Source organism: Lacerta agilis, chromosome 1, assembly GCF_009819535.1.
Source record: "Lacerta agilis isolate rLacAgi1 chromosome 1, rLacAgi1.pri, whole genome shotgun sequence".
In the NCBI taxonomy this organism is placed as follows: domain Eukaryota; kingdom Metazoa; phylum Chordata; class Lepidosauria; order Squamata; family Lacertidae; genus Lacerta; species Lacerta agilis.
In genome coordinates, this window is record NC_046312.1 from 59,897,674 (window position 1) to 59,924,136 (window position 26,463).

Below are 26,463 nucleotides of genomic sequence, written 5' to 3' on the forward strand. Positions count from 1 at the left end.
GCAATGTATCTGCCTTGTTGTTCTGGTTTGTTTATTTATTTGTTTGTTTGTTTTAATTAAGGGGAAGGAGCACGGGAGCCCAAAGTTTACTGTGACTCATGCATGCCACTCTAAACAATTATTTTGTGTGATGCGTGAATGTTACCAGAAAGAGAGGGACAAAGAGAATCGTTTTGTTTTTTTTTAATTTACTGATAATGTGGCATGACAGTGATACAAGAATATGAAAATTCCTAGCAGATGTCAATTTAGAAGCAAAAGGTAAAGTATTGGTGGAGTTGCCAAGCCATATTTCTATGTACACTTCTTCCCCCCCCTTTTTTTTAAAGGAAAATGCAGTCATGGCACAATGAGAAGTTTTCAGTGACCATAATCCTTCTTGTGAGTTGAAGAAAGTTTTATCAATCAGATTAAACACCCTGAATTTTCAAAACAATCCCTCCTGTTGGAAAAAGAATGGCAGCTGTGGCGCATATAAGCAGGCAAGATCTGACCATGGCCTAGTTTTCAGGCAGTGCCAATAACTTTTTTCAGTTTCATGTACGCGAAAACTGGTGCTTGGAGTTTGTGCTTTTGACATTTCCAAGGGTGCTTGGATTGATGGTGTCTTCATCACTCCATTCCCACTCAAAATGTGACATCAAAAACCTTCACATTTCTGAACGTTCATTGTTCTGTAATAGATCAGATTATACTGAAGATGTTCTAATATGCAAAGATGATCATGTAAATGCAGAACCCAAGAACACACCACCCCGATATATAGCAGGGATGGTGTCTATAGTGCAGGATTTCTACATGAGTAGAAATTTTAAGTACAACTGTTCACATTAAAAAGAAACTGTTACATCTAAATTGCTGCTCTGATGGTTTTGTGCTCTGTACCAATTTTGCAGCAATCTAAGGTCTGCTACAGCTTACCTTTGTCTTTAATGATTCCTATGAGGTTGTGTGTGATTCAGTTGCTAATAGAATTGTTGAGGATCTAGGCCTTAATTTTTATTACAAGGGTTTTATTTGATCTGTGGGAAAAATCAATGAAAACTAAGTATCCATTTGATTTTGGATGCCTGCAACTCTGTGGGAGTTCTTATTTTCTGGTGGTCTCTCTCTCTCTCCCCCCCCCCCAAAAGAATGTAGTGGAAACACAGGTGAGTGTACTGAAAACAAATGACACTCCCTCCTTCTTACTCACCCACCCTAACCCACAACAATCTTAAATAGCACCAACCAGTCAAATTTGTCTCAGGTGCTTTTCACAAGCACTGATGCCACTGCAGAGAAAATGTTATCAATAATGAGTGACATCTGGAGTGCGGGCAAAAACATTAATGCAAGAAGATTTTCATGGTGAGAGGATCCCTCTTCTGATAAAAGAAGGCACGTGTTGCGGTGCGACCAGGCCACCTGACCCAGTGTTGTGGGGGGGTAATCTGGAATCATCCACAACCCCTGATAGGTCGGTCCCGTGTTGCTGGGGTGCAATCTGACCAATTTTCCCCACTTGGCTGATTGGCTGGTGCCATTTGGGTTTCGCCTGCCGCGTAGCGATTAGTTACAACTTGTAAGTTGCGGATAGGCTCTGGTTCAGGTGATAGGCGTGGAAAGTGATGTGGCCACGCCTATGCAAATGAAGGATATTCCGGTAGAGGAATCCAGGGACTCACTGGTTTGGCGTTCCCTGAAAGGGGTCCGGCTCGTGCCTGAGTCAAGGGGACATCAGGTTGGCTGATTGGTGCTCCTTCCAGCAGCTGTCCCTGGTGTTCATCCTTGACTGTCCTTAGAACATGGCTCTGGGACAGCACTGCCTGCAAGCGTGCAGACAGATAGTCGAACCAGAACCTATGCAACCACTCACTTGGTTGTAATCAATGAAGTTGTGGCCTAAATTTCTGCCAAAAACAAAACCAAATATCTGACTCTTGTGTGAATTTATTTGGGGATAGGTAAAAGGTCTAAACACGCAACAACTTATCCATAGTCTTCTGCAAAACTAGGCATTGGTTAAACAGGCTTTTGCTTTGACAAAAGTCTATAGAAGTACCGTATTGGCCCGAATATAAGCCGCACCTTTAAAATTAAAGGGGGGGGAAGACAATACCCGAGGAGGAGCGGGGGCTGAGAGGGGCAACGGGGGCAGTGCCTTCACTCCACCGGAGGCAGCAGCAGTGGTGGGCAGCAGCGCTTCCAGAGGGTCAGCACCACCATGGCCCCCTGAAGGGATGGGCAGAGAGAGGTGGCGGCTGGTGGAACTCATGTGCCCCTCATTGGGCTAAAGCCAGTCCCAGCACACTGGCTGCATCTTCTGTTCCTCCTCCTAGCAGACCTCCTCAATCTCTTGTCCCCGCTCTTCCCTTCCTCCCTTTTCCTCACCGCCTTCTGACTTCCTCTCGGGGACCCCCTCGCTGCACCGTCAGCTTGGGAGCCGGCCCAGCCAAAACCAGGCAACATCTAGGGACAATCCCGCTCCAAGCCATTTTTTGTAAGGTCGCGAATGTAAGCCACACTTTTAACTTTTCACTGTCAGAATTTTGGAAAAAGTGTGGCTTATATTCGGGCCAATACAGTATTAAAAAGAGATTGGTAGGGCCCTTCTACTTTTATTTACAGTGGTACCTCGGGTTACACAGGCTTCAGGTTACAGACACTTCAGGTTACAGATTCCGCTAACCCAGAAATAGTACCTCGGGTTAAGAACTTTGCTTCAGGATGGGAACAGAAATTGTGTGGCTGTGGTGCGGCGCCAGAGGGAGGCCCCATTAGCTAACGTGGCACCTCAGGTTAAGAACAGTTTCAGGTTAAGAACGGACCTCCAGAATGAATTAAGTTCTTAACCCAAGGTACCACTATACTGTGGTATAGTTGCTGGGTGGGTGGGTGGATGAGTGTGTCACATTTTTCGGCATGCTGCCACACAATGTCATTATTATTCAGCTAATATTCTGGAATAATTTGCTGCGAAAAATATTTTTATTCTACCACAAGCAATCCATATTTTGGGAAAGATCTGGAATGGATTTATGTTGTCCCCGTTTCTGTGCAGAGGGGTTGATGGGCATGGCTTCGGAGACATTTTGCATTACCTCCCTCTGACAGGGGTGAGCTGTCAGTTTTCAAGATCAGTTCAAAAGAAAGATCTGGTAGATAGAGACCAAAGTAATATGCCTGACAGTGATCATTAGCTGCAGACAGAATTACATCACAATAGCCAGGTTCACCATAGACACATAATCTCTGATACTCCCACAATATTCCTGAATACTAGGTGTTAAATAAAAGACCCCCCCCCCCAAAAAAAGAAAAAGAGTAGTGAAAGGGCTCATTTTCATGATTCTGACATTTAGTGGCTGGAGGAACATGATGGTACATAAGGAGTATGGATACAGCCATGGATTTTTTTCTCTATTCAGGCACAACCCAACATTAGCGTGGAAAGGAAAACCCCTTGCCCACTATGTAATAAGAGTGACATGTAACCACAGGTGCAGACAGTCAGCTACAAATTCTGCTCTTCGGCACACCAGATGAAATGGCAGCTATACCACTATAAATGGTCAGTACAGAACGGTTCATAGAGAAATGTAGCACATGATGTTTGTTTCTACCAAATGCTGTCATGGCTCTGAAAAGGATTCAAAATGGGCATCAAAATTTAAGTGAATTAAAAAGTTTGTGTTAAACTGGTTACAGGTAGGTAGCCGTGTTGGTCTGCCATAGTCGGGGGAAAAAATTGGCCTTGCAGGAAAAAGCAAGGGGTGAGATGATGTCAGATTATCCAGGAATCACAAGACAGAGAAACCAGTAGGAGAACACTTCAATCTCCCAGGACATTCTATACAAGATCTCAAAGTAGCTGTCTTACTACAAAGGAATTTCAGAAATAGACTGGAAAGAGAAGTTGCTAAATTGCAACTTACCACCAAACTTAAAACCATGGAGAGACCTGGTCTGAACAAAGACATTGGATTCTTATCTCATTATACATGACAAAGCTATTTTTAGCCATCTCACCCCTTGCTTTTTCTTGCAAGGCCAATTGCAGTTGTTAACAGTTGTCAACAGGTTTACCTCACCTATCAACCAATGACCCATTCCCACCACCCCACCCTCTCACTATATATAAGGGTCTGGTGACTTCTATTTCAGTGTATCTGAAGAAGTGTGCATGCACACAAAAGCTCATACCAAGAACAAACAAAGTTGGTCTCTAAGGTGCTACTGGAAGGAATTTTTTAATTTTTAATTTTGTGTTAAACTGATTAGTAACGTCTTAGGAAGGCTTGGGGGGATCTTCTGCTTCAACAAACAGCTCTTACTTTTCATCACAGAAAATTATTTTATGAGGTCACTCCAATTCAAACACATATTTGAGGGAGCCAAACCATGACTTGATGCAAATGTGTGAGCAGGAGGGCTCCCGGAGTCCTGCTACTGCTGCACCGCTGTCAGCTAAATTATGGCTTGACTTTGCATATTGTTCAAACCCAAGCTGGTGGTTTCTTCCAGACAAGCCATGATCTGTAAATCAATAAAAAAATGTTAATTAAAGCCTGTGGTTTGTCTGGAGAAAGTCTTTGTGAAATGTGTCAGATGCCTGCAAGTTTCATCCAGTTCTAACAAAAAAAGTTAAAAAAATTCACTCTAAAAATAGTATCTAACCATTCCTTGCATGAAAACCCCTATCTACTCCAAGATCACTGAAATTCAGTCTATGTTTCTTTTGTGTTTGTGTTACATGCATTTGCAAAACCAGCATTTCCATTGGAGTAGTATGTGTACTGCAGTACAGACGAATGCCTCGCACAACGAAAAACTCGCAAAACGAAACGGTTTTGCGAGTTTTTAGTTGACTCGTGAGACGATTTCGTCTATGGCTGTTTTTCGCAAGCCGAATTAGTCTGGCGAGGTACCACTGTAAGCCGTTACCGGACTGCACCGCGTTTTAAAGCTGCAGCGAGCGAACAGCAGAGCTGCTGTTCGCTCGCTGCAGCCTTAAAACGTGGCGTGGCTCCGTTGCCGGTGCAGGTCGGAAGGGGCGGCGGCCGATCGCGCCCGCCATCTTGGGTGGGCGGGAATGATCGGCCGGTGCCCCTTCTGACCGGCACCAGAGCCACACTGCGCCGCATTTTAAAGCTGCAGCGAGCGAACAGCAGCGCTGCTGTTCGCTCGCTGCAGCCTTAAAACGCGGCGCGGCTCCGATGCTGGTGCTGGTTGGAAGGGGCGCCGGCCGATCGCGCCCGCCAAGATGGCGGGTGCGATCGGCCGGCGCCCCTTCCGACCAGCGCCCCTGGAGTTTTTTCCCCATAGGAACGCATTAATTAAATTTTAATGCGTTCCTATGGGAAACGGTGCCTTGCAAGACGAAATTTCTGCAAGATGAAAAGTCTTGCAGAACGAATTAATTTCGTCTTGCGAGGCACCACTGTACTGAATGGAGTAGAAGCTCTTCTTAGGAGAAGTGCTTTTCATTCCATTTGTCTTGGTGTGTGTGGGTAAACAGTTTTCTCCTAGTGTGATGACACATTATTGCCTAGAAAATTACCTCTTCAAGAAAGGGCATGATTTGAGCTAGTTCGGTAAAGTTAGGATGAAATGGGAACTTTTTATCTGTGCAAGAAATGAAGATCCTTCGATCACCTAACCTGTGTGCTTTCCTGAAGGGTACACCCTCTTACTGAAGCTGTTATTGTAGTTATTTTCTTTATGAAGCGAAGGAGCATAAAGCAGATGGTGGTGGGGAAATAGTGAATGGAATAAAATAAATTCACATTAAGCAATGTGGGTTTGACTTCAGTGATGTAGGCCAGTAATCTCTGAGCTATTTAAATTATATCACTCTTGTATCTGAAAAGGTTAGCTAATGAATTACTATAAAACTGCTGTAGATTTTTTCAGAAGCACTTTTGCTAGCTCATCGTGCTGTGTTAAAACCCAGGTCAGTTTGATCCAGGCTATTGATTATGTGCAAAACGGCTCTCAGATTAAATGCACACATAGAGATGGTTTCTGCAACTATTCTAGAAGAATGGAGACATAGAGCATTAGCAGAGTTTGCTAGTTTGGTATAACTTGGCCTAGTTGTCACAGTGAGAAGAGATAGCAAAGGACAAATGGTTTTACTTTGTTCTGCTGCTATGGACTGGTCTAGCCTCATTGACTTAAAGTCTGTATCTACTGTCAGAAGATATAAAAGTATGTACCTACTGTCAGAAGATACTATCCTCTCATATATGATTTACCAAAATGTGGGTAAAGTTCTCTCTTGCTCAGAGAACTTTAAAGATTTTTTAAGCTAGAGTGGAGCCCATATGTTTTGTAATATAGACCAAGTAAAAGTTGAGAGTGAGGTTTGGATTTTCTATGACTGACCCCAAAGGAGGGTGGGTGACCAATCAGATTAATGGAATCTGAGTGACTTTTGAAGGCTCTGGTGGATTTTCCAGGTGGCATGACTGATGTTCCTGCCAAGGCCCTAGTTTCACTATGGAATAGTGGGGTGCAGGGGGCCATTGATATGATCACTCCTAAGCGCCTCAACCAGCCAGAGCTCAAAGCAATGAATCAGGCTGTATGCTGGCTGTGGCATAGATGGTGCAAGGTCCCATTGCAAATCTGACCCAAAAGAAGTACAAACATGTAGCCAATCCTTACCACCTCAGTGATGGCAGCAAACAGATTATATCTCTCAGCCTCTATGACATTCTTGGCGAATCAGCCAGCAGAGCTGCTTAGAGTAGTAAACAGGCTAGTCTAGTGAGTGTTGTATCAGTTACTACAAACCAGTGAGAGATTCGTGGATCACTTTGAGGTCAAAATCATGTGGGTCTTTTTTTTAATAAAGAGATAACTGATAGCATTTCACTGAGCATCAATAGCAGCAACAGGTTTTTCCACCTTCTGCCATCCCTGGGTAGAAAAATGATATGTTTTAGATTTTTAGCTTGCTCTTTGTTCTAAAAAAAACGTTGGCAAGAGAATGAAGAGGACAAGAAAGAGATTCTCAGAGAAAATAGTCAGTTCTGGAACTGCTTTGGTATGGAGCTGCTCTTATTAACTTCCAAACACTGCCTGAAAATGTTATGAGTAGCATTCACCTTTAAAGTCTAATATATGAAATTTGCACTTTCCAATACAAATGAGAACCATTCTTCAATAGTCACACATCTGAATTTTGCAATGTGGCTCTCCGGCCAAACAATGTTTACAAGGGTGCGTATGTTAGATCCATCCTCCCATTGGCTACCACATCCCACACAACAAATGTTTTCCCTCAAGGCAGTCAGGGGGAGTGTCATTCTTGACCTCTTTGGTTTATAGTGAGATGACAGAAACAAAGTATTTGCTTCCTTCCATATGCCTCTTTGTTCAATTAAAATTACAGTCCTTTTTCGGGTGTTTTAGCTCTGTCTGAGTACTAATTAAAGGAGGATTTAAGTTAAAAAAGCACTCTTCATGCCTGTGTAGAAACTCATTTTGCATTCTGAACTGCATCGGAATTGTTGAGGTTGTAATACTGCTTCATATGTGAGCCCAGTTTTATAATCTGCTGTGGTTTGTATGTCTATGCCAGGAAATGTGAAACTTGGCAGCATTTCTGCCTGTTTGCATGACCACCTACATGAAGCAGGCCTGTTAAAATATAGGAGAGCAGCCACTACCTGTCTCCTGATCAGTAGTCCTTAATGCAGGGACATTCAGGAAGAATCCCCAATGTCTTGCCTGATTTTATGGAGTCCCTTGTGTACCTTTTCCTTGACTGAGACCTAGTATCTGGGTAAGCTGCCGCTTCTGCTGTCTTTTCATGTTCTGATAATATCTGCAATACTCTTCTCTTCCCAGTCTGTGCTCAAAATATATGTGACATTAATCATGTACTTTTGTCATGAGTACAATCCCTTTCCTTTCAAAAATTGCAAGCAAGGGGCCCCTGCTCTGAATTGAGACCCTGTTATTATATGAATATTATAAATTTATTTATACCCTGCCCCTTTCTTTGATAGATACTCAAGGTGGCTTACAGAGAAAAATAAAAACAGCTAAAAACATTGAGAGGGGGGAATTAAAAAACCCAACAATGATTAAACATATATAGGCATACTATTAAAACTATACAAATAATTGCAATAAAAACAGCACAGCACCATCTCTTTCATTAACAGAATCCAGTTCCCAAAAGGCCTGTTGGAATAAGAAAGTGTTCACCTGCTAGTGGAAGGACTGACTTCTAGCCAGTCTAACTTTTCTAGGGAGATAATTTCAGAGTCTCAGTGCACATCCTGATGATGTCAAAAGTACACAGCTGGACTCAGCCACCTCATGGCATTTCCCAGGGCCACATGCAATAGTTTACAAAATATGCATTGGGGCAATTTTGGAACAGAAATCTCACTAGCACAACGATTCCCTACATTTATGTGGGGGGCAGGGAACCAGCATACAGATTATATTAATGGGAGGGCAACCTAAGTGCAATTTTCATTCCGAGAATCTTGGTAATCTGTTCCTGTTTCTTGTACCCATGCTCTTTCCACAAGGGTATATTTAAGACAATGGTCACAATACAAATGTTTACCAACCTGCCAGAATTTAATGCAGCATTCTACAGTCTGTAGAAGAAAGATAAAAGATGTGGAGCTAAATACTGGTACTCTGCCTCCTGCCACACTTGTTCAATGCAGCAGTGTGTTGTTTGGAAGTCAGGAATTCAATAATGCATTTGATATTTAGTTTATCCCCCCCCCCTTTTTGCATATATAGCTTCAGGATGTTGCTCATTTCATTTTTATCAGTTTGCCTTCGGTGGTGCTGTCAGTTCACAGTAATGGACTTTTTAAGCCCAATCTGCAGCCTGCGGAGGTCAAACACTTCTGCACCATTTCTCTAATAAATGGAAAGATGGTGCTGCAGGCTGACATATCTCTGAAAAGGTGCTCTGTTTTTACTAGATCTTGCAAGCAGCACTGGAAGCTCCCAATCACTCCCTTCAGGAGAAAGGATCAAAGAATCACCAGGCTTCTTCACTACACAATCCTGCATAGTGCAAGCAATTACCTTACATCTCAGAATCAAATACTGTAAAATGGGATTCTCTGCTTAAATCCATTGCTTTGCTTTAATTAGAAATGCTTCCTACGTGAATGGAATCATTAAGTGAACATGCTTTTCTGTAACAGGTTTGATGTAAACTGTGTAGAAATAAATTGAAGGGTTTGGGGGGAGGTTGGGGGAAAGAGGTATCTTAACACTCATAGATACCTCCCGATGAACAGATGAACACCCAGCAGAGAAGCAAAAAGGAGTGTCCAAATTCTGATTCCTTTTGTGGACGATCCAAAGGTCTGGATGGGGGAGAACCACAAGAAGTGTGCATGCACACGAAAGCTCATACCAAGAACAAACTTAGTTGGTCTCTAAGGTGCTACTGGAAGGATTTTTATTTTATTTTATTTTGACTATGGCAGACCAACACAGCTACCTACCTGTCACAAAAGATTAGTTCATGGTAGGTCATAGCAGGGCCACAGGCAGCAATGTAGTCAGGTCAGGCAGACAACCAGGTTCCCAAAGGCCACAGCCAAGGGGAAGGGAAGTGAGAAACAAAAATCTCTAGAGTAGGTGCTGTGAACACCTGAGGATTTTGTAATGGCTTTTAGTCAAATACAATAAATGATTGCTTGGTTGAATAGCTGAGGAAGGAACCAAAACTGAGGCAGTGGTTATATAAAACCAGCCCTGCCCCAGTTGCCTCTGCAGGGACCTGGTCTGGCTGCTCACACAGCTTTGGAAGGGCTAAAATGAATTGAGTCGCAATAAGAAAATCAAGTTGGGGCTGAACCGGACCACTTTTATTTAGACATTAAATTAAAATCAGCAGAGGAAGTTGACTATGGAGCAGGAGCTAACTGAACTGGATAACTATAGCCACTGGATGAAGCAGCCTTGCCTAAGGAATTGGGGATGGCTCACTTGTTGTTGTTTAGTTGTTGTCCGACTCTTAGTGACCCCATGGACCAGAGCACGCCAGGCACTCCTGTCTTCCACCGCCTCCTGAAGTTTGGTCAGACTCATGTTAGTAGCTTTGAGAACACTGTCCAACCATCTCGTCCTCTGTCATCCCCTTCTCCTTGTGCCCTCAATCTTTCCTAACATCAGGGTCTTTTCCAGGAAGTCTTCTATTCTCTTCTCAAAGTATTCTCATGAGGTGGCCAAAGCATCCCTAGCGTGCCCCAATTCCCTGGCCACACTCTGAAGGTGAGAAGGGAAGCTTTGCTCTGTCACCACCCCAGAGGACCACAGAATCTCAGGTGGATGAGGAAGTCTCCTGACCCAGTGAAAAAATCCATAGGATTGACCTATTTAACAACACAGCAAATCAAGCATTCCTAGGGTTGCCATACGTCTGGGTGGAAATTGCTGTAATGTCTGTGAAAATCCATCCGATGTTGGAAGTGGCAGATTTTGGCAATTTCCCTTTAAAAACAGTCAACAACACACACACACCGAACCTTGGTCAACCCCCCCCCCCAGACTTTTGTATCCAGATTCGCACTTTTTAAATATGGCAACCCTAAGCACTCCATCCTGCTATTCAGTGTGAAGTAGGTAATAATAATAATAATAATAATAATAATAATAATAATAATAATAATAATAATAATAATAATCTGCAATCCAAAACACAAATAGGGGGAAAGAATCCCATATGTGGGAACCCTGAGGCACACTGGGAGACAGAGAGAGAGGCTGCTACTGCAAATAGAGAGGCTGGAGAGAAGGTAGGTTGCCCCTTAAATATGGATCAAGTCCTGCCTGCCTCCTTGGACTACCTTAGGAATGCATCAATCGGCACCAAGGATTTTCCCGCTCTGCCTCTCTTGCTCCAATGGCACGCAAAGGCACCTGGCCATCTTGGTACCATCTCGGTTGTTCAGCTGAATGTTCTTGCTGGGGCAGAGCGCGTGCGAGCGTGGGGGGGGGGGAATAAATGTGAAACAAATTCCCCTAATTTAATTGTACAAACAAAGAAGTGAAATAATTTTCCCAGAGAGAAAAAAGAACGGTCACTTTAAAGGAAAAAGTAATTGCATGGAGAAATATCCCAGAAATAACCACACACACACACACACACACACACACACACCTGCTCTAGTCCCTGGCATCCTCTTTGCCCAGACTTCTGTTTCAGTGTATCTGAAGAAGTGTGCATGCACACGAAAGTTCATACCAAGAACAAACTTAGTTGGTCTCTAAGGTGCTACTGGAAGGATTTTTTTTAAAAAAATTAATTTTTATTTTGTTTTGACTATGGCAGACCAACACGGCTACCTACCTGTACCCAGTTTCTTTGTTCTGCAGACACCTTTACATCTCAGTCCATTGCCAGCACTCCCCACATCACATTGGATTAAGCCTTCCTACAGACCTCACTTTTATGTATAATTCTTTTTCCAGGGTGGGTCAATTCTGGTCCTCCATATGTTGTTGAACTCAACTCTAATCAGCCTCAGGCAGCATGTCTAATGGTCAAGGATGATGGCAGTTGTAATCCAACACCTGGAGAGCCACAGGTGTTGCCACACCTGTTTCCTTCCTTCCTTCCTTCCTTCCTTCCTTCCTTCCTTCCTTCCTTCCTTCCTTCCTTCCTTTTCTAATTCAGTTAATTTATCATCTGTCTATCATGTTAGGAGCCAAACAAGAAGAGGGCATTGGAGTGTGTATGTGCATGTGTGAAGACACACGTATGTGTAGTAGCATGGACTGATTTTGAATGATGTTCTTTCTCTGAGGTTGTGGCTCCTCCACTCACACACATTCATTATTGTCTCTTATTTGTTCTTCTTGTTTATAAAAAGTTATCATCCATTTCTTTGGCTGAAGTCCCCACCCCCTCCACTTCATTTAGATTCCTTACTGCATGAAAGTCAATTTATCTTTCTCTTGTATGATTGAAGGGCTGGGCAACCCTTCCTGGATTTTAGCAAATTCACCATTTAATGTCATATAAAGCAAGCTGCTACTCTGCTGAAAAACAATTTGCATAACTCACAATACCAACGCTGCTAACAAAAACACAGTAGGATGTTCAAAGATATTTATTTGCCCTACACTGATGTTTCCTCCCCACACACCCTCCCCTGTGCTATCAAACCTCTGTAAAGAGCCATCATTTAATAGGAAATGGGAAATAGCTCATTTTGGCAATCAGCCCTGTCATCGTCCTGAGAAGCACAATGCAGTTTTTTGTTTTTTTTGGGGGGGGGGGGGTTGGGTGGGGATGATTCCTATATAAAATGTCCTGAAGATGGGCTCAGCATAGTTTGATTTACTCTATTCATTAAGGGAAAGCAGACTCAAATTTATCTTGGTCAAAACAAATAACGCCTTCCAGACAGCGGGTAAAATGTCTAGATTGGCATTGATTGTGGGAAATAATTTTCTGAAAGAGAACATGCTTCTCCTTGCATAAACAAACACTGTGCCCCCACTTCTTAATATCCGAGAGAAGACACTGGTTAATTTGTACTGAGCCTTCCTGCATAATGGTATTGTTTTTTCTCCCACTGAACAGTACTTTGCTATATTATTATTATTATTATTATTATTATTATTATTATTATTATTATTATTTGTACCATGCCCATCTGGCTGGATTTCCCCAGCCACTCTGGGCGGCTTCCAACAAAAATCAAATACATTAAAATATCACACATTAAAAGCTTCCCTAAACAGGGCTGCCTTCAGATGTCCTCTAAATATCTGTCTATCTCTTTGACATCTGGAGGGAGGGAGTTCCACAGGGCGGGCGCCACTACCGAGAAGGCCCTCTGCCTGGTTCCCTGTAGCTTTGCTTCTCGCAGTGAGGGAACCGCCAGAAGGCCCTTGGTGCTGGATCTCAGTGTCCGGGCTGAACGATGGGGGTGGAGACGCTCCTTCAGGTATACAGGACCAAGGCCATTTAGGGTTTTAAAGGTCAGCACCAGCACTTTGAATTGGGCTCAGAAACGTACTGGGAGCCAATGTAGATCCCTCAGGACCGATGTTATGTGGTCCCGGCGGCCACTCCCAGTCACCAGTCTAGCTGCCGCATTCTGGATTAATAGCACTTCCGGGTCACCTGTATGGCCAAAACATGGGCCTGATAACATTTCTTTTCACAACGTCATAAAGTCTAGTTTGCTCATGTAAACTTGAGCAAACTATTACAACAAGAAGCTAAGCATCAAATCTGCAATCCCTGTCCTGACATGTTACAGTTCAGAAAGGGCCATGCCATTTGCTGATGCTTTATATGAGAATAGGTTTTGGTGTATTATTATAGAAATGGTGGCATTTGGCACATTGAAAGGGAAGCACAACCGACCAGCTGAGCTCTTCTTGTGTAGCAGAAAGATGTGAATTGGTTCACTTACTGAATTAGATGATACTGATGAACACCAGTGGGACAATCTCACAGGTTTTAATTAGAACAAAATCGAAAATTCTTTCTAGTAGCACCTTAGAGACCAACTGAGTTTGTTCCTGGTATGAGCTTTCGTGTGCATGCACACAAAAGCTCATACCAGGAACAAACTCAGTTGGTCTCTAAGGTGCTACTAGAAAGAATTTTCGATTTTGTTTTGACTATGGCAGACCAACACGGCTACCCACCTGTAACAGGTTTTAATTAGGATTTTCTTCTACTGTGGACCCTAGTGCTTGCCACAGTCCCACATGGCCCTTCCCTTCTGTCTTGCTAGGTGTTTATACCAGATTGTTAATGAGTTAATAAAGGAAATACAGTCACTCTTTAATATGGTCACCAAGATTTTGCATGTTTTGGTTATGGTTCCTATCAGTTGGGATGCTGAAATTACTAGGAACTGAAGCAAGCAATAATGTCATAGACCAAGAACAGATTTTAGTTATTAAATGTGCTTAATGAGAAGAGGATGCAAACACTTCACTGCTCTTGTATATTACCCAAATTACCTTGGTGATTCATTTATTTTGGATTTAATGAGACATTTTCACTAAATCTAAGGGCTATGTTTAGTGTTAACGATTACTGTATTTTAAAGAGAAAGTGGTTATTAAAAATAAACCCCTGGCTATTTGAGCAGTTATGTTTCATATGCTTAACTTGGTGGTTAAGTATAAAATATATTTTTCTATTAATATAAAAAAGCATTGAATGAATGCCTTCGTAATGTCTGGATCTGGTTACTTACTGTGTGGATTATTGCACTGTGAATGAGGATGCTTTTAAAGACAATTCAAGTATTCTACAGATGAGGAAAATAATAAAGTTGCATCTCCAGAAAGGGTGGATGATCAGAATCCTATTAAAGTGGTGTTTAATTCTGCCCTACCTTCCAGTAGTTTTGCATCCAGATCAATGCTGTGGTCCCTAGTAGGCTTTGACCTGACATATCTCACAGGCAGTCTGTGATAGCATTTGCTAAGTGAATGTGCACATATCCCATAATAATGTATTATACTTGTTATAAATAAGACATATAGGGATTGTGGGAGGGAGAAAACACATGACTGAGATGTGTTGAGTATAACATTTGGATTGGGTCTCAGAGAACATCCACTTCCTTTTTCCTTAACTGATCACTGTATTCAAAACAAAATAAAGTAAAAAATTCCTTCCAGTAGCACCTTAGAGACCAAATTGGTCTCTAGGGTGCTATTGGAAGGAATTTTTTATTTTATTTTGTTTTGACTATGGCAGACCAACACGGCTACCTACCTGTAACTGATCACTGTATTGTGTAACTTGTCCAGGACAATTACTTTCTTTAAACTTATTCCTAGACAGTAAGACAGCAAATGCCTTAATAACAAGATTACAGGTGCCTCACTGCAATCTTTGTCCAAGCCTGACTGAAGGTTTAAGATTATTCATCAGTGTAGAAATCGAATCTAGGCCTAAGTAAATTTTGCTTGACCATACCGACAGGGCTCTCACTCACATGATGATTCTGTAGGTCAGTGGGCAACTGGCTATATCACGTATTGTGACAAATTAAAAAAAATAATGACAGAGGTTTGAGGGAGCATGCAAAGGGTGACACTGAGTGGCAGGTAGTGGAAGTTTAAAATAAGGCTTGTGTACAGCAAGAAGGGAACTTGGAAAGGCTCTGTTGTGTTAGCTTCTTGGTGTTAGCTTTTGTGTTGTGCCCATCATGAGTCTTGAAGATAGGGCAGGTTAGAAGTGTAAAACAGTAGTTGAAATAATAAAATGAAGAGTAGTGAAAAATAAGCTGGACAGTATCTTCCTCTGAATTATTATGATCATCAACCTATTATTATGAATACAATGTTATAATTAGTTGTACAGCCAGATTATTTGCCCAACCTCAACACAGGTTAAATGTGCTTTGCAAGCTGCAATAGAAGGAATATCATCAATATTAATCAAGATGCAAAACAATGTCTGTCACTGCAGTGTGGTCAGAGCTCAGTAACACCAAATAACACGCCAACAATAAACAACAGTGTTCATTTGCTCTTCGCAACAGGTTCCCATGAGTGCCCTTGATAAATTTAACCTGTCATCTGGTGAGGTTTGTTGAGTATTGCTTTAATAAGTAAATATGACATCATTATTCATCATGCTGTCAGCAAGCTTCTACACTGATCACTGGTATAACTGTGCCACGGGGATGGGCAGGGAAGGAGGTTGACTGTCCAAAATGTCTCTTAAAAAGAAAAAGAAAAAGCATTTAGGGAAATTCAGGTTTTAATCAAAATTGCTCATGCATGAGCCGTTTTCAAAGTGTATCTGAGGATCTTAGAAATTCCATAGCTCAGTGGTAAAGCTTTGCATGCAGGAGGTTCTAAGTTCAATCTCTGTAATTTCCAGTTTATTTATTTATTTCTATTCCACATTTCCTGAAGGAGCTCAATGTGGTGGCATACACAGTTTCCACCCATCCTCATTTGAAAGACATTACTGATCCCTTGCTGAATCCTTTGCAATTTGCTTATCAAGCTAATAGGTCAGTAGATGACATGGTCAACATGGCATTGCACCATATCCTGCAACACCTGGATTCCCTGTGGGCCTATGTGCGAGTTTTGTTTTTGGACTTCAACTCAGCTTTTAATACTATTGTTCCATCTGAATTGTTTTCTAAATTACTTCATCTTAATGTTCCTGCCTCTGTTTGCCAATGGATATACAGCTTTTTAATGGACAGGAGGCAACGGGTGAGGTTGGGGAAAATTATATCGAGCAACAATACCATCAATACAGGTGCTCCCGGGGGGGGGGTGCTTTCCCCACTTCTCTTCTCTCTATACACAAATGACTGTACCTCAACTGATCCATCGGTTAAGATCTTGAAATTTGCCGGTGACACAACAGTTATTGGGCTTATCCAGGAGGACGATGAATCTGTGTATAGGCGGGAAGTAGACCATTTTGTTTCATGGTGCACAAGAAATAATTTGGTGCTAAATGCCCAAAAAACAGTGGAAATGGTAATTGATTTTAGAAGGCACTCTTCCATCCTGCCACCACTTTCCATCCTTGGTAACATGGTTGTAGTAGTAGAGTCCTTTAAGTTCCTGGGCTGTATAATTTCTCGAAACTTAAATTGGGCAGGCAACATCAACAGTATTATTTAAAAGGTCCACCAGAGGTTGTATTTCCTGCGTCAACTAAGGAAATTTAACTTGCCCCAGGAAGTGTTGATCCAATTTTACAGAGGCATCATTGAAACTGTTCTTGGTAATTCTATTACTGCTTGGTACGGCACAGCCTCCAAGATAGACAAGAAAAGGCTCCAACAAGCAGTAAGAATTGCAAAAAGGGTAATTGGTGCTAGCTTGCCTTCAGTAGAGACACTCTATGCTATCCAAGTTAGGAAGAGAGCAGAGGGAATTGTCGCAGATCCTTTGCATCCTGGTTATCATCTGTTTGATTTACTTCAATCTGGACGTCACTACAGGACTTTATACACAAAATTGGCCAGGCACAGGAACAGTTTTTTCCCTTGTGCCATTAAATTGTTAAATTTGTAGTTGTGTAGTGGAAGGGGGGGTCAGTTATGGGTGAGGTTTCTTTGCTGTGTCATTGTATTGTTAGTGGAACAGTGTTTGTATAAGTTATGTTTACATTGCAATGTAGCCGAAGCAAAATTCCAAGTATGTTGGAAAATGTACTTGGCCAATAAATTATTCCTTCCTTCCTTCCTTCCTTCCTTCCTTCCTTCCTTCCTTCCTTCCTTCCTCATTTTCCCCCTCACAGCAACTCTGTGAGGCAGGTTCAGCTAAGAGACAGTGACTGGACCAAAGTCATCCAATTAGCTTAATGAGTAAGTGGGGATTTGAACCCTGGTCTCCTAGGTCCTAGTCCAATATTCTAACTAGACCTCATGTGAGAACTTTGAGAGCTGCTGGCAATACTGGGATAGCTAGACAAATAGTGTGACAATTGTGGAATGTGATACATAAGTAGCAGTCAAGTACAACATTCATTGTTTTCCTAAAGTGGACATGCGGGGGACTGTTTAGTCCAGCCAGTCGAAAATTTCCTGTTTGTCCTCCTGGCTGGAACATACTTCTTTTGCATGTGACTAGAGGTGGGCATGACCTTACCATCCCAAGTAACAAAAGGGCAAGTCATGCAGCACACTCTCACTCTTGGTCAGTCTTGGTTAACGTGAAGATAAAGGTGTTTCTTTATGGACACTTCCCACTCCCTTTTTGGTACTAAGGTGGAAGCAATGAAATTGAGTTAACACAAGTACCTTTGAAGAAGGAGCTATCCTTTTTTTGCAGGTTCAAAGCATGATTCCCTCAGCAGAGATGGCAGGGACCTTGTGGGTTGCTCAACTGCACTTGCTTGTAGTGTGGAGTCGGCTGGTGGTACAAGAAGCAGTCTGTGAAGTATAGCAACTGGGATATGCACTCTGTGTAGATTCAATGTCCCTCCCCCATAATCACCTCCAGAGGTATCATAGCCAAATGAGCAATGCATTAGCACAGTAATTATCAGTGAATTTAGCACTTCCTGCTTTAACAGTGAATAGAAGTTACCTTCAAGCTCATTCTTAATTTGAGATGAAGAGTGTGATGTTCTTGCCTCAGGCTTACCATGTCCTTCCCAGGTCTCAGATTTCTTTCTGTTCACTGTGAAAATGCAGCCAGCTTTCAGTATTCCTCTCAAGCTTTCTTTTGGATTGGTTTATAATTAATCGAGTTATCCTTCGGAGCGCTGTGATGCCCTTGACCTCCTCTTCTCTGGCCTGACTAGATCGAACTGTAGCTCAGATTCTCTGCATTTGTCTTTGGAAAGAAAATCACTTTTTGTGCCAGATTTCCCACTGTCTCCTGACTGGATACTTTGCTCTGGGTTTACAATATTGAACATGGGGCCAGAAGAAAAAATCCAAATAAAGTAAGAAAGATGTAAGCTCCCCAAAGCTGAAGTGCATTGCTGCTGCTCTGGGGCTCCCCTGCTCTATGCAAAAAAATTGTAGAATCAATCCATAAGTAAAAAAATAAAAATAAAAATGCCCTTGGCACAGCATAAGACTCAGCAGGTGTAAAGTAACCTAAGGATGGCTTAGACCAACTGGCCCTTGGCATCAAGAACAAAGGGGACAGTGTAGACTATAGCTGTGAAATGCCAACTCAGACATGTACCCTTGTTGAGGACAAAGTCAATTAATGCATGGCAGAAAACCCTTAGTCTCTTCCAGTTTGTGCTGATTGACTGGGTTTGCATAGGTGCTCCAAAGAAACGAGGAGATGTGCTGAAAGTGTGAATTCTGAGTTCTCTGTAGAATAATATTGTAGTTCCTCTTCATTGCCTCATAGTGCCACAAACACCTGCATCAAGCAGCTTGAAGCGATTTATCATTGCAGAAGGAGCCACTTTCAGTGGGTAATAGACAGGAACAAGTTAAAATGTGTGTGAAACAAGATGCTGTATGCTGTCATTACCCAGGAATTGTGCAAAGGACACATGAGGGATTTCAAATGTAAACAGTGAATGGGAATTTTTGCATTGGTCTTAGCAAGCAGATTTAGTCCAATAAAACTAAGAAATGTCTTATTTACAACTCAAACTTTCAGAGTTTCCATTAGAATGCAGATTTAAATCTGGCTTGATGTACTGAATTCAATTAATATTCTGTTTCAATTGATAACATGTTTCCCATGCATAATTTTAGAGGATGCTATTACTAGTTAGAAATAAATTTGCATTACTGCTGCAGTGTGCTTATCTAAAAGAATCAAATGCATAGGGCTTAGTTTCCATATCATTTACAGCTGGTTGTCATTGAAAGACTTCACATATTTCATTTTTAAAATATGTTTTGATGTGGATTTCCTAGGCACTGCGTGCTGCAGTGTGAAAAGTAATGGGATGCCATTTAACAGAAATTAATCAAAGAGAAATGCTCTAGCCCTTTACTTTTCTTTTCATTTTTCCTGAGAGTTATTGCATCAAGGTGAAGGATATTCCTCTGATATTCCTCCTACTGACTATGATAGGCAGAATCCTGTCTTTTGCCTCCTCTGCAGGAAGAGGGGCAATCCCTCTCTCCAGACTGACCCTGTCTGTAGTTAATAGAATCACAGAATCATACAATTGTAGAGTTGAAAGAGACCCCAAGGGTCATCTAGTCCAACCCCTTGCAATGCAGGAATCTCAACTAAAGCATCTAAGACAGATGGCCATCCAACCTCTGTTTTATAACCTCCAAGGAAGGAGAGTCCACCACCAAGGAAGGTGTCCGTTCCACTGTTGGACAGCTCTTACTGTCAGAAAGTTCTTCCTGATGTTTAATCTCTGCATAGTCAGATTACTTCCCACCTCAGCCAACTGGAGTTCATTTGACTTATTAAATGGTCCTTCCCGCTAATAAAATTGAGCTATTGAATTTGGGAGCTAAATCGCAAGCCACTCCTCCTTAGGCACTCCTATTGAGAGGTTTCTAAAGGCACCTAGCCTGCATCTTCCTTGTGGTACAATCATCTAGTTTTGATTGCCTTATCTACTGTGAAAAGCTTTCCAGACCAACATTTTATTAATTGTAAAGATTACGCACCAATTTCATGGTGATTTTCCCAAATAATGAACTCACAAGACCTAAACACATGTTGCATCCGAGTGAATGTACTGAATCGTGATGACCTCCTTTTTTTGAAAGGGGAAAATATATATACCTCAGGAGGGGTAGAGAAACAGCAGTAGAAGAGAGAGTGCTTAAGCCTTTACTTATATGCCTCTTCATATCTCGCGACATCCACTTTGCCCATGTTGGGTTGCTGCCAAAACATTTCAGTACCCTTTGCAGGGCAGAGAAACACAATGATAAGCCTTCTCCCTGCTGTTTCTCTGCTCAGAATCATCCTTCCCAACGTGGCGTTTTATAGAAAAGAAATAGGGCCTCCAGGGCTCGAGACAATGGTTCCTGAGCTTTATTTGACTCTGTAAGTAAGTGCTATACTATTATTACACTTGCTGTATAAAAGCCAGAAATGGGAAATTGCCTGAAAGCACTTTTTGCAGTCTGCCTCTCACTTTACACTACAGGCTCATCCTGTATCCAGAACATCTGCACTGCTTGTCAATGTCGTAAATGTTGTTAATATATTAAAAATGTGGTATTAATTATGCAAGCTCTCCTCGATTGGAGTAGCATGGTGTTTAAAAAAACATAAGATCCATTAGAAACCACTTTAGCTTTTTCGCGAGGCTTCTTAATATCCCACATGTAATGAAATATAGATAGTAATGGGTTTCTGTGCAATAATGAGGGCAGAAAATGGAGGTGGGGGAAGAGCGATAAGACTTGGTACAGCTTTTGTTGCAAAGTTATCTAGGAATTTTTTCACATACACTAAAATGTGTGGCTAGTTTGGCGCCTGCATATAAGCGAACCTAGGCTTCTGGCCTGCTTCACTGTATTATTAGCATGAAGATGAATGGAATTAAAATAGACCCAGTATCTCTGTTTACCAAGTGAGAATCTGTATATTAAATCGGCTACCAAGTAACAGACAATTCTTAAATTGCTTGAACGGTATTTGCAGCTACCACGTGGTTTCGTATGCAGTAAAATTTGAAGCTTGGTGACTTGTGACAAGGATGCTTCACATGGTTATTCCCTGTGCCAATGCAGCTTCCACTCATGAGCTGGTGACATTTATGTGTGAAGACATTGGGGGAGTGCAGACAAGCCCCTTCATGTGCTGAAAATGCACTAAAATTAGGGACAAAGTCCATACATAGCAAAAACTAGCATTGCTTCATTTAAGTCAACAGGGGGAGAAAGTGCCTTTCTGTAACCTATCCCCCTTTGTATCCCATATTGTGGCTAGTCCAAACAAATACTTTCCACCTTGATTGACAGTCTATTTTTGAAAACTTAAGTGTGCTTTTCTGTCTCCTCAAATGAATATTTAAAAGTAAATTCCACAGGAAAGAGAAAATGCTACTTGTGCTATTATATATTTATCTTCATGTATTTTTGTCCTCACTGCTATCTTAAATACCATATTTTCATATACCATGCTAAAATATTTAGATGATTTTTTAATATTTTAATGCATGCTGGTGATATATATCTATATATTTATTCTCCTCCCTTTAGAACAAAAGCCTGAAAAACAAACTCCTTTCTGGAAGCAAGCTTTGTGGCATTCATGCTGAAGAGGTGAGTAGGATTTGTTTTGTTCTGACCCCAGCAAGCCCAATGGAAGAAATGATTTTTTTTGGTGAAGCCTGTTGCATATGAGGGGCGGATCTAGGGATGTGCAAGCAGTGAGCACTCATTGGGTGCTGAGCCTGGGCGGTGTCATCTCAAGGCCCAGTAAGTGAGGTGCTGGGCTTTGGAAAGGAGGTAAACGGCTCTGACAGGGTCCTAGAGTCTTCCCTCCTCCTTCCCAAAGCCTAGTTAGCGCCTTCCCAAATTTGAAAAACAGATGAGAGGGCTGTGGGACCCTGCTGAGCTCTTGTGTCTCCTTCCCAAAGTCAGGTGCCTCCTTACCCACCTTTGGGAAGGCAGCCCAAGGACTAGTGGGTGGAGGCAATTTTTGGCCTCAGAGAGGTCACCATAATACCCAAGTCTGCCACTGTACAACTTTATTTCAGGAGTAAAAAAATATTCTGTGCAGGTGTCAAGATAATCCTGTGCACAAAAAGTGCCTGGTTACCTCCAGTAGATTCTTACATGTTCATTCATAAAGCAAATATGTGTCCAAGAATAAGAGTCTTGAAGTCATTTGTGCAGTCAATCATAAAATTCTGCTATTTAGTCTGCTTTAAGGGGGAAATGGATAAAAAATATTGTAAATAAATCAATATAATAAAACTCCTAAGCAATGTTTCAAATCTAATCAAAAGCGCAACCACTGTTTCAAAAACCTTACAATGTTAATGATGCTTCATATTTTCACACGCATGGCTTATAGAAAAGCCATATGCTACGTATGTGCTGGGAATAGGATGTGTACCCTGGAATTTTCTGTTTGTTTCACATTCAGCAGCTCTTGTGTCAAACATGTGCAAAATATTTCTGTGAACAGAAAATGGTGGTCAATGCTAGTCCTATTGAGAGGAGACCCATTCAAGTTAACAAACATAAATAACTTAGGTAGGACTTAGCTGAATATCATTCACCAATATTATGATAGCATCCCTGCCCCACACCCAGCAGATGAAATTTCAGCAAACACCTCAGCTAACATGTCACAGAAGTACAGTGGTTACCTTGGTACTCAAACAACTTGGAACCCAAACTCTGCAATCCCAGAAGTGTTCCAATTTGCGAACATTTTTTGGAAGCTGAACGTGCTCTCTTTTGAATGCTATGCTTCTGTTTTTAGTGTATGCTGAGGTCTGTCTGTTTTTTGCTATTTATTTTGAGTTTTTGCTTTGTGACTCTTTTTAGTTTTGTTTTTGTGACTGTGTGGAGCCCAGTTCAGCTACTGATTGATTGAATGTGTGACTGCAGTACACTGTTTATTGTTTTCAATTTACGGATCAATGGTGTCATTAGATAGTAAAATTCATGTTAAATTGCTGTTTTAGGGGTTGTTTTTAAAAGTCTGGAACAGATCAATCCATTTTGCATTACTTTCTATGGCAAAGTGTGCCTTGATTTTGGAACTCTTTGGTTTTAGGAACTGACTTCCGGAGCGGATTAAGTTTGAGAACCAAGGTACCACTGTAACTGGATATGCAGCTGCAGGCCATGGGTTGAAAATCTGAGAAAGGACACATTGTCATGGAAGGGGTTAATTAGCTAACCTATATATTTACCTGAATGTATTGTTAGTCCAGTGAATGTATTAAGTATAAAAGTGCCCCTGTTAAGCTTTTCTGTATGAAACTGCTCTGTAAAGCTGTGAACTTTTATCTGCATTGTACTTCTCTCTGGCAAGCTTTGCCTTACTAAGTGTCTGGAGATAAGAACAGTAGACCTTACGCAGAGAGTACTGTAGCTGTCCTTGCAGAGAGGAACTGTTGTCTAGGTCAAGAGATAGGATGGCCTTGCTGGAGTGCGCATGAACCAACTCTGGCTAAATGTCATTTGCCTTATATGTACAACAGGAAATGTTCCTTATATGGACAAGAGGAAGTTTTCCGAAGGTGGGGGGAATGAGTTGGAAAACTGTATAAGAACTGCTGGTAAACTGACTAACTTTTGTACTTGCTTGGCTATCTAAACACCGAAGTACCTCTGCATGCAGAAATTAAATCTTTCTCTCTCTGAAGCCAGAAGCCTCAGGTTTTTTTTTACTTCCATGTTCTCTCACCGGGCGCAACAATGGGAACCCGTAGGGGCAAATAAGGCTCCAGTCATTTTAAAACAACAGCCACCCTGAGTCATTGTTAAAGGGCACCTCAGTTCTCTTGAACCACTTGAGCACCAGAAGCAGAGTTTTAGGACCATCTGAGGAATTTGGTAGGCTAGAATAAAGACAAACTTCAATGCAAAAATGGATGTACATCTGAGTCAGCGCCTGTGATTTGGGCTCAAAGTATAGGCTTTTCAAAGTGTTACAAAGCAGCAGTTCATGCAAGGAGGAAGTGGCAGTAGTGCCCATAAGTGGCAGCAGTACTGCTGTTCATTAGGATGGTGACAAGGCGTGGTGTTGACAAGGTTGAGGAGCTCCAAGTTGGTGCCTCACAGGTCCATACCATAGATTGAGCCATTTCAAGTACAAATGTGTGACTTTCCTCATGTTCACATCCGATTTGCTTAGAATACAAAGTTATCATACTTGCTATCATACTTGAAAGAAGAATGACTGTTGCCAGAATAATAGCTTTGGCACCTACGCTGTTCCTCAGGAGTAGAATTCTTGATGAACCCAAACAGTGCTGTATGTTTGTACCCTGTCTGGTACAACAGAATGGTTTGGGAGCTTGGTGGCTGTGTTGCTAATAAATGGATGAATAGATTGATTAAGCAATTTTTTAAAAAAATCAGCATATCTTAATACAGCTGATTAGGGGGAATATTTAATGAACGTTTTTCATTCTTCAATGATCTAAAAAGACAATACTGCACTGAGAAATTAATATCAAAACACAATGCTTTAAAAAAAAGGAACAGAGGGCTCGGGAGTGTTAACAGCAATGCAAATCAACAAATTTGCTTGTCATTTCACAGAGGACAACTGTAATTAAATCCAAATTATTAAATTTGCAATCACTCTCCTGTTCACATGGCACACTTATTAGATAAATTACATTTGCAGATATCATTGGTGAAGGCAATCCAGCCTAGTTTACACGATCATGTTTGCACTAGTTTTAAGCAGACCGTTATCCATGTTTGACTTTAAAAAATCCAGATTACACCCCTAGCCAAAGCCCATTATGACTGTAAAATGGAGTAAGTCCATGACTTTTCTGACTCACCTGATCTTACTTCCTTTTTTTAACTGCATTTTATTCAACTCTGTTCATTCCTTTTGTACTCTTGCACCTTTCATTTTTGCTTCTAAGTATAATAGAATGAACACCACCAACAGTTGATATATATTTTAATGCACTAGATTGTTGGTAAGTATATAGCTGACCTGTCCATGAATGACGACATACCAAGGGACCAGAAATAACCCTTCAGTATAGGAAGAGCTCTCTGTTCCCCCCCCCAATACGCTATTAGGGAGGAAAGAGAGAAAGACACAGAAGCAGGTGACAGAAAATAAGAGAGAAAAGGAGGTAACCCTGCCTATTTTTGGCTATGTTCCTTCTCACTGCCTGTGTGCAGCCCCTGACAGATTACTCTTGGGGAAATGCAGTCCTTGACAGACACAAGGCCCACCTAGGCAACTGGAAAATGTACTCTCTTATCTTCCCATATTGCACTGAGAACCACACAAAAAAGCCAGAAGATAAGAGGTGTCCCTGCCTCCCCTTGAACAGTGAGCAAACTTCATTCATGTTCATAGGTCCTCATTCAAAAGGGGGGGAAAGTTAAATGCAGGAAGGCAATTTCGCAGCCAACAGAAAGGGCCGCTCTTTCAGTGCAGCCCTAAATAAAACTAGGCTATTGTATTGTAAATTAGGATATATAGATATAGATATACTTTTCCAGAGGGTTCGCAATGATTCCCTGAATACATCTTTAGCCAATCATTTGAATAATTTTTCAATATACACAATGTGGCAAGAAGGAATTCTCACCTCTTTGTCATCATATTGATCACCATTTTCTTTTTTAATCTAAATTGTGAATCATTTTAGTTGTGTGGATGCAGCCAATATCAGTGGTTTTCTTCTGTAGCTCCATAACATTTCATTTGGGAACATCATATTTTGATCTGCACTGTTACTTTACAACTGTTCCTTTTCTGTTTGTTTTGCATGATGTTTATGCACATTTTAATATTTGCTACACAACTGTGAATAATGTAACACAAGAGTTTACATTTAAATGGTAAACAGGGAATATTACTTCCCGGTGCCTCATATTAAATCTGCGCCCCTGAGTATTTTTTGCCCATAGATCTTTGTGAGTTGACAAGCTTCTAGAATTGTTCACTGAGCACCTTTCTAAGAGAAATACATTTTATAAAGGAATGTTTGTTAATAATAAACCTGCCTTGCTGTGGGTTTACCTAATATAACAGAACCTGTAATGGATTCTTCACTTAAAAACAGCAACCATACCTCAGTGATAGAAGACATCTTGTGCATGCAAAATGTTCAGGGTTAAATCCCAGAGATCTCCAAGTAGGGCTGTGAAAGACCCACTGCCAGTCATTGTAGACAATACTAAGCTTAATAAACCAAGGAACTGGATTGGTATAAGAAGGCTTCCTACCCCCAATAGCAGGCCATGGGGTGGCACATGTTGTGATATTAGTACAAACCGAGCTCCAAGAAGCGAGGTCACTTGACTTGACTATGAGTCATGTATTCACCCTGTGGGAATCACAGCAGCCCTACCAGCATTTCCACACATGTGATGTCATTGTAATGTACGGATGTATTTTACT

The 26,463-nt window shown here is 41.5% G+C and overlaps 1 protein-coding gene across 3 annotated transcripts in view; it reads left to right on the forward strand.

Annotated features, from left to right (window-relative positions):
- LUZP2 (leucine zipper protein 2) overlaps positions 1 to 26,463 on the forward strand; it is a 292,217-nt gene that overhangs the window by 187,751 nt on the left and 78,003 nt on the right. For all 3 annotated transcript variants that reach the window (XM_033151006.1, XM_033151009.1, XM_033151011.1), the window contains exon 6: positions 21,600 to 21,662. In XM_033151006.1, coding sequence (XP_033006897.1) covers positions 21,600 to 21,662 — 63 coding nt within the window. The remainder of the gene's footprint in view (positions 1 to 21,599; positions 21,663 to 26,463) is intronic.